This window comes from Orycteropus afer, unplaced genomic scaffold (genome assembly GCF_000298275.1).
Source record: "Orycteropus afer afer isolate SDZICR_OR568_19922 unplaced genomic scaffold, OryAfe1.0 scaffold00089, whole genome shotgun sequence".
Classification (NCBI taxonomy): Eukaryota; Metazoa; Chordata; class Mammalia; order Tubulidentata; family Orycteropodidae; genus Orycteropus; species Orycteropus afer.
In genome coordinates, this window is record NW_006921676.1 from 5,673,141 (window position 1) to 5,682,709 (window position 9,569).

Genomic DNA, 9,569 nt, shown 5'->3' on the forward strand with positions numbered 1-9,569 from the left:
TGTTCTAGGAGGGAGAGGTGTTTAACATGGCTGCCTGAAGCTAAGGCTAATCAGACTCCCAGAGCAGCTTGAGATAAGGGAGGCTTGGCCAAGGAAGGAATCTGGTTTAAAGATCCATGATACACGCTGCCGGGACTTACTCTTCTGGCACCGCATGGGCTCCGAGAGTCCCTTTCACTTGTTAGTCTCCCTGCCTGAAATAGTGATGTGCCCCCAACCTAGATGAAGAAATTTATTGCCTGGGCTGGGTATAAGCAGCCCTGGCGGAGCAGTGTTAAGCACTTAGCTGCTAACCAGACCAGTAGTTTGAATGCCCCAGCTACTCTGTGGGAGAAAGATGTGGCAGTCTGCTTCTGTAAAGATTATAGCCTTTGAAACCCTATGGGACAGTTTTTTCTATCCTATGGGGCTCTTATGAGTTGGAATCAACACAATAGCAATGCGTTGGGTTTAGTTTGGGCAAGATGAGCCATGTTTGGGACAGGTAGGAGAAGAGCCTTTAATACGGCTGTTCCCAAGCTTCCATACTCAGCAGCTTAACCATCTTGTTACTTGTGAACACCCCTTGGTTTTTCAGAAAAATCTCGTAACAGTTGTTTGCCAAAATGTTGTGGGAAATTATGCCATTTTCCCATTTCCCATTTTACTTTATTTCCTGTTGTTGTTGTTAGCATTCTCTAAGAGTTCTGCCTGCAAACCTTGGTTGACAAGCTTCTTAAATTTGATCTGTGTTCACAGAAGTGTAACCTCCTCTCAAAGAGGAAAAGTTAAGGGGGAAGGAGGTCAATACTAAATTCATTCTGAACTTTTTTTGAAAAAAAAGTTTAGTAAAAGGAAGCAAGGTTTAACCACAGTTAACTCATCCAACTGCAGCAGCCTGGGGATTGCAAGAGCCCTGACTGTTGGGTCCTAAGTTCTGCATTCTGGTTCTGCCACCTACTTCCTGTCTCACTGTAAATTGCTTGGCCCCTTTGCCTCACCTCTAACAGGAGACAGGCAAGACTTCAATGCTAAGGTGCCTTCCCTTTAGCTGGGGAAAAATGAGTGGAGCAGATGCTACAAGTGTATCCATTAATAAAACTGGAGTCAGGCCCAAAATGCGGTAATACCCCAATTTATAACCTGGACAAAGCTTACTGCCACAAAGTAAAACTGTGGACTGCAATAAACAACTCAGCAGCTGGGTTAGTTGCAGTCTGGGGAGGTGAAAAGGATCTTGGGGACCATCAAGGCTGGGAGATTGAAGCTAGCATTCATCTTATAGTTTAAAAAAACTGTGTTGACCAGAGTTGCTCATCACTGGCAGACAGCCTAAACTTTCATTTTTCTGATTCCGTGCTACTTTTCATTCCCAAAATGCTTATGGAGGCTAAAATTAGCATCTCAGCAATACAGTGGTGCTTATTACATTGAACAAAGATGTTTGGTTTCTTGGTGGACTTGAACAAATCGGTCACCGTCTGCCACTGGGCACATATACATGGTTTGCCAGTTTAAACCAGTCTTGTAAGTTTGTAATCATAGTACTTAAAATGCTGCTCCAAATGCCTCGATTCCAGGAACTTGTGAGGCATGCTTTACCTTGGGCATGATGAGTGTGGCATCTTTGAGGCAGTTCACTGGAGGTAACCTAAACTTGCTAGTTATTTCTTAAGACCTTGCAAACTCCCGGGAAGGAACCCAGAAATGTTTGGTTCCTCTTGTATAAAACAGGTGGAATCTTTGAAGCAAGTCATCTTGTAGTTGGCTCTTCCTCAGCATTAACCCCTCCAGAAACTTCACTGCCTTAGTCACTGCTTTGAATCTGCTAGGGAAAATGATGTTGTCCACTTTGGGAGTTACTGTGTAAGGAGCTGTGGTGTAGTGGGTAAGACATTTGGCTGCTAACCAGGAGGTCGGAGATTCAAATCTACCAGCTGCTCTACAAGAGGAAGATGAGGCAATCCAGTAAAGATTTACAGCCTTGGAAAGCAAACAGGGTTTGCTATGGGTCAGAACTGACTTGATGGCAGTTGGTTTGGAGTGGGTTGTCTGGTTCACATGACAGGACCTTCTGGCTCAGTTTGGTCTCCTGGTCGCCTTCACTCCCTGCTTCAATATATGGTATTTTCTTAATGGTTTCAACTTTTATGAATCCCCAAACATTTGCAAAGGCATGAACACTGGCATTGATAATATGTGACCACTGGTCTATCTCAATTCTGGATTAGGCATAAAGCAATCATTTCTGCATCATTTTAACATTTGACATAGACTATCCCAAGAGTTTATCTGTACTGTTTAGACTGGGTGGTGGCATAGTGCCTAAGGCATTTCATTACTAACCAGAAGGCTGGCAGATTAAACCCACCAGCCACTCCTAGGGAAGGAAGGTTGGGTAATCGACTTCCAGTGGTACTGCCTCAGAAACCCAAGGAAGGATTGCTGTGAGTCAGATCTGACTCAATGGCAGTGAGTTTAGATTGGAGAAATTTAACCAGAGAATCTATTAGTCTTTTAAAAAACTCATGATGTGACCATGCTACTTGAGAGCCTTAAAAATTCCATCCATCCCCTGACATCTTGCAGTATCACTTCCTTAGCAACAGCCTGTTCAGAATTTACATCTTACTGGAATCTCAGTATCTCTGCTCACATGGGCCCTACTCTTCTATTGTTTGAAAAAGACTGCAAAACTTAACTGAGATTGGACACGGCAGACTTAAGCAATATAAAAATTATACAGGGCTCTCAGGTTTTATCAAATATATATCTGGGAGTAAAAATCCATTTGGGAATCTTTGGAGCTTGATTAAAAGACCCACTGTTGAGAACAGATTTCTGGAACATGGTTAGATGTAGGTATGTTGTATGGTAAGTCAGGGAAGCGTAAATTCCAGGGGCTACTTGGCAAGCTCTTCTTAGACTTTATAAATCAAGATCTATAGCCTGATAGTGCAGTTGTTTAAAAGGCAGAAAAAGAAATGAAGCACTTAAGAATGCATTTCTGTTCCAAGATTTAAATAAAGGACTGCTCTAAAGCTCTTAGCAAGCTGAGTGGCAGCCTCCTACTAGTAGTCTTCCAGAGGGACCAGAGGAGGAGGCCTGGCCCACATAAAGAGCCAGGTGGGAAGGCCACATTTTTAAAGGGATGATTTATCTCCAAAACCACAAACCTATCTTTTTAAACATAAGAGCTTATGTTTGAATAAGGGCTTCTCTGACCTTTCATAAGGAGCCCCAGTGGTTTAATGGTTGCATGCTTGGCTGTTAACCCAAAGATCAGTGGTTCAGACCCATCAGCAGCTCCATGGAAGAAGAGACCTGGCAGTGTTCTCCCACAGATTATAACCTAGAACACTTTATGGGGCAGTTCTACTCAGTCCTGTAGGGTTGCTATGAGTTGGAATCAACTGAATGGCACACAACAGGCCTTTTATATGTCTCATAAACTAATGGAGGACACCATTAAGCACCACCACCCCACCCCACTCCACCCACACACCCTGCCATTACTGACCTGGATCTTAATAAAACAGATATAGTCTTGAGATTAGATTGTAATTTTCAGTAAAGAAACCACATGCTCTGGACCTCTTTGCATCCTGCTTTTTTTTTTTTTAAATTGTGATGTGGGTGAAAGTTTACTGCTTCCTTATTTTTAACTTGTTACTCATGATGTAGATGAGTAGCATATGGCAAGAGTGTGATGATTTTAAGACTGACATTAAGGAGACAACTAATAGTTCCCATCCAAAAGAATGGCTACAATATCAACCCTTCTAAAATCAGGTGTTGGTTTGCACAGACCAGCCCCCTCACCCCCCTTCCCCAACTGTGGTTATTACTGTCATACACTTAATTGCTGAATATACTTAACATCATTTTTTCGTGATCTCTCATTTTCAACTGAGAAAAGTACTAGGTCCAGACCAACAAAGAAAGAGAATTTTTATTAGCATTGTTACAGGCAATGCGTTACATATGAACTGATCCTTAAAGTGTACAACCCCAACCAAGCTGTAAGCGGATAAATCAGTAGAGTGAAATCCATATTGTACACAAGTGCAGAAATAGGATCACCCTGAATTTCAAACAGAAGACTGAAAATCACTTTACAAAAAAGTAAATAAAAATAACACCCATTTATATTTAAAAAAGTGCCAGCTCTTAAGTGGCAGAGCATTAAAAATACCAAAGGATATACCCAATTAACTTTGTAATGCTTGAATGCTGAGCTGTTCATCCCCGAAATGGGCCAAGCCTGTCTTGGTTTTTAAAGCTTAATTTAAGCATTTCTTATTTTCACCTTTTGAAGCACTTCAGTTTTCCTCTCTCTACCATTTTGACTTTCTTTAATGTGTCAGCTTGACAATTAGTTAACCTTCATCAGTTGTTAAGTTTAAGACCAAAGATTTTCCCTTTGTAAGGCTTAAATATGAATACAATAAAGAATGAAGAAACCAAACACCAGAATTTTTAGGAAGTCAACTGATAGTAGAGCCAGTGCCAATTTAGAAAAGCACTCTTACCCTTACCTTAGAGTTCTACTTTGGTAAATATTAATATTTAACCAGTTAGCAAAATATTTAACCACGTTAGCAAAATTAACACCGTCATTTCAATAGTTACTCTTTTGTGCATAGTAAATGTTGCAAGATGAACTTCACATTTGATAAAGCAGACTTGGAAAACAGTTTGCAAGAAAGTATGCCTCCCTTTCAATACCAATTTAAGCTCAGGGAAAATGAATATAGACCTCTTGCAACTGCTGTTGATCTATGGTGGTGGAGAGCAAGTGCAAAAGCTAAATCGTCTGATACCCAGCATGACTTCTCTTCCTGCCAATGAGATAAGCAATTAGGACAATGAGGACAAGTCCGGCAAGGGCGCCACCTACAGCGACAGGAATCAGCATGTTATTTTCATCCAGCTGACATTCTTCCACTGAAAAGAAAAACAAGAATGCATCACATAGGCACATTTGTTTTCACCATACAGATCTTACAAATAGGTCTCTTTCTGCTCCCCACTTCTTCCCACACTCCAGCAGGGAAAAGAAAATTAAACCAAGGTGGGAGAGTCCAAAATCTATCCAACAACCACTTAGAGAAGCCTCTAGAGGAGAATGGAGCTTTCTGCATGGCTATGAAATTATGGTCCCCACAAAGGAGCCCTCGTGATGTAGTGGTTAAACACTCAGCTGAAAAGGTTTATACCCACTAGCCGCTCTGAGAGAAAGACCTGGTGATCTGCTCCTATGAAGACTTCAGACTAGGAAACCCAAGAGGCAGTTATACTCTATACTATAGGGTTGCTATGAGTTGGAATCAATTTGACGGCACATAACATTAGAACACAAATGCCATTCAGTTGTCAGTGTAGTCACAGTCAGTTGTGCCACATACAGGGCCATGAAGCACATCAGATAGATACACTTTTACATCCAACGTCCACAGCGGAAAGAGCTACAACTATTTCTTAAAATGGCATTATTCTTTAAACTGTGCCATGTGTTCCTATCTGTAAGATAATGCTGAGCCTTTCTAAAACAAGGTAAACACAGCAAAGGGAATGTTCTCTCAAAATCTTAAGACTACGAAAAAAAAATCAACTCTTCGTAGAGAAAAAGGGAGTTTTCACCTCCCACCCCTTACTCCCAATATACCAAAACCAAACCAAACTCACTGCTATTGAGTCGATTCGACTCATAGCGACCCCTCCTTGGGTTTCTGAGGTGGTATCACTATGGAAGTAGATTGCCAATCTTCCTTCCAAGGAGTGGCTGGTGGGTTTGAACTGCCAGCCTACTGGTTAGCAGTCAATGCCTTAGGCACTCTGCCACCAGAGCTCCTACTTCCAATATTGTTGTTGTTGTTGTTATGTGCCGTCGAGTTGGACCCGACTCATAGCGACCCCTCATTGGGTTGCCAAGGCAGTATCACTATGGAAGTAGATTGCCCCACCTTCCTCCCAATATAGATGCTATTAAATATCCAAAATAGAACCACAGAATGTCAGGACTGTGGAGAGTTTTAAACACTTAAATTCCCACCATCACTGTAAACATCAATGTTACCTACCAGATCCAAACTCATTGCCTTCAACCTTGAAAGCCTGGACCCACACTTTGAATACGTTGACCGAAAATGCCTTTGTGACTTGAATATTCTCCTCAGCATTACACTTGTAAGAATTCCCAACAGTGGCTTGAAGTGCTCTCAGGGAGTCATTGGCAGCTTTAAAAGTGGGCTCTGCAAATTCATTTAGGAAGTCTGGTTATTCTGGGAAATCTTGGGTAGGAAGGTACATGCATTATGTGAATTGTGGAAGTCTTACCTCTGGCATCAGGAAGAGCTGTACTTAACTGGATTCCTTGGAGGAAAAACTGGCTAGAACTTGCATTCTTCAAGAGAAAGAAAGAAGATAATCTTCAAACCAATTTACCAGACTTCCCCTCCACCCTAGGGTCAAACTGGAAAGGTCTTTTGATAATAAAATTTGACTTTCCATATTTCTAGCTTTAGAATGAGTCTACAAAACTGTTCTGCCTATAAAAAGCATCACATAAATCTGATGAACACAGAAATTCTGATAAGCTCCTTGTAGAACCTTTTTAAGCCAATCAGAAGAGTCTTTGCTAAAATGGCGGCTGAAGGAGCTATACTCTAAAACATTAAACTTTTTCCAAATGGTAGAGCTATATTCTAAAACATTAAACTTTTTCTGAATGGTACAGGAAGCATTATCAGGAAAGTTAAAAGTATAACTTCTGCTATGTGCCCATCAGTGGAAGAGTAAATGACCAAGCTATGGTACACATACACACAAGAATGCTATGCAGCACTAAAGAATAATGTAGAGTCTGCAAAACACTGCATAATATGGATGAACTTGGAGGACATTATGCTGAGTGAAATAAGTCAATCACAGAAGGACAAATAGAGTATTAGTTCGTTGTTCTGGAGGGTCAAGGAAAGGTTTATATATGGAGGGAAACTTTCTTTGTTGATTGCCAGGGGAGGGAGGAAGGGGAGGAAACACTGCAAAAAAAAAAAAAAAGAAAAGCACTGACCCATGCCATTTTAGTTTTGTATATTCCACTGTACATAAATTATATTTCAATAAAATGCATAAAAAAAAAGTACAACTTCTGATAAGATAGTGGAATAGGCAGACAAGCTACACAGACCCTCTTTAACAAAGAAAAGAGAAACCAATTGACACAGATACAGAAGATAAACCTGGAACCCTGAGGATACAGAAGCGGATTAAACACCAACTAGCAGAAGAACCTGTATGAAAACAGTGAGTAAGGAGACAAATGGAGCTGTGGACTGTCAGCTATCTTCATGGCACAGACAGCCTAAGTATTTCCAAGTGGTGCTAGAACCTGAGAATTACTTGGGAATAAATCTCACTATGGTTGGGCAATCTACTTGCGTAGTGATACTGCCTTGGAAACCCAAGGAGGGGTCTTTATGAGTCAGGTCTGACTCAATGGCACATTAACAACAACAACATGGACACAAAAGATATGTACAAAGAAAACTATAAAACACCACTTCAAGAAACCATAAGATATCTACATAAATGCAGGAACATACCATCCTCATGGATAGGAAGACTGAACATTGTGAATATGTCAATACTACTCAAGCAATCTATCCATTCAATGCAATCCCAATCCAGAGCCCATCCATATTCTTTAAGGTATGGAAAAAACAATCACTAATTTTATATGGAAAGGAAAGAGACCCTGGATAAGTAAAGCACTACTGAAGAAGACGAACAAAGTGGGAGGTCTCACACTCTTGGATCTCAAAACCTACTATATAGCCACAGTAGTCAAAATAGCCTGGTATTGGTACAACAACTGACACACTGACCAGTGGAACAAAACTGAGAACCCAGAAACAGATCCAGTGACCTATGGTCAGCTGATTTTTGACAAAGGGCTGAAATCCATGAAATGGAAAAGAGATGGTCTCTTTAACAAATGGTGCTAGCAAAACTGGATATCCACTTGCAGAAAAATGAAACAAGATCCATACCTTACACCACACACAAAAGCTAACTCCAGATGGATCAAAGACTTAAATCTGAAACCTAAAACCATAAAGTTCCTCAAGGAAAAAATAGGGGCAAATTTAGGGGCCTTAATTTATGGCATGAACAGACCATGAAGCATAACCCAAAATGCACAAACACCAGAAGATAAACTAGATGATTGGGATCTTCTAAAAATTAAATTTTTATGTGCATCCAAAGACTTCTCCAAGAGAGTAAAAAGAGAACCTACAGACTGAGAAAAAATACTCGGCAATGACATATCTGACAAAGGACTTATCTCTAAAATTTATAGAAAACTCCAACATCTCAACAACAAAAAGATAAACAATCCAATTAAAAATTGGGCAGAAGACATGAACAGACACTTCACCAAAGAGGATATTCAGACAGCCAACAAACACATGAAGAAACGTTCATGATCATTAGCCATTAGAGAGATGCAAATCCAAACAACAATGAGATTATCATCTGGTCCCAGCACTAATAGCAAAGTTCAACAAGACAGAAAATAACAAATACTGGGAGGATGTGGAGAGACTGGGACTCTCATATACTGCTGGTGCGACTGTAAAATGATACAACCACTGTGGAAAGCGGTATGGCGATTCCTTAAAAAACTGCAATTAGAAATACCATTTGATTCAGTAATCCTATTACTAGGTATATATACTAAAGAAGTGAGAACCAGGACAAGAACAGATATATGCACACCCATGTTCATTGCAGCACTGTTTAAAATAGCAAAAAGATGGAAACAACCTACATGCTCATCAACAGAAGAATGGATAACCAAACTATGGTACATACAAACAGTGGAATACTATGCAACACTAAAGAATAATGTAGAATCTGCAGAACACTACATAATGTATATGAACTTGGAGGACATTATGTTGAGTGAAATAATCAACCACAAAAGGACAAATATTCTATTAGTTCATTATTGTAAAAAGTCAAGGAAAGATTTTGCATATTAAAAGTGACTGAGGGCACAGCCATTTTCAAACTTTACAAGTGGCACCATTTTGCATTTTAAAGTGATAGCATTCTCATTCGGATTCCAGGGACCTAAGAATAGGCTCTGTTTGCCAAGGTTGGCAGGGACATACAAGAGGCTGACAACAGCTGGTGAGTGTACAGTAGCTGGCAACTAGTGAACAGAGAAGGGCAGCACAGTATCCTCCTTGGGTAGGTAACATACAAAGCAAAGAAAACAAAAATCATGGGCAAGTCACTCCAACATACCATCACCAATTAAATATAAACATAAAAATGTCACAATGCCTTGGAGACACCAGAGTATCACAGTCCACACAAAGAAGCAAGATAAAGCAGGAGAAACAAGGGAACAGGATACAGACCCAAAACACATCCCTGAGGAAGACACAGCACTGGAACTCCCTGATAAGGAATTCAAAATAATTATATTTAGGTATCTTCAAAGGATTGAGAGACAGACCAAGAAAAACACAGACAAAACCCTAGAAGAATTCTGGAAGAAAATACAAGAACAAAAT

The 9,569-nt window shown here is 40.3% G+C and overlaps 1 protein-coding gene across 1 annotated transcript in view; it reads right to left on the reverse strand.

Annotated features, from left to right (window-relative positions):
• Window positions 1-4,786: 4,786 nt before the first annotated feature.
• The window catches only part of LAMP1 (lysosomal associated membrane protein 1), a 21,216-nt gene continuing 16,433 nt past the window's right edge, over window positions 4,787-9,569 (reverse strand). The window contains exons 7-9 of the mRNA XM_007942383.1: window positions 6,319-6,385; window positions 6,063-6,233; window positions 4,787-4,926 (exon numbers count right to left, since the gene is read on the reverse strand). Of these exons, the coding sequence (XP_007940574.1) occupies window positions 4,787-4,926; window positions 6,063-6,233; window positions 6,319-6,385 (378 nt within the window). The remainder of the gene's footprint in view (window positions 4,927-6,062; window positions 6,234-6,318; window positions 6,386-9,569) is intronic.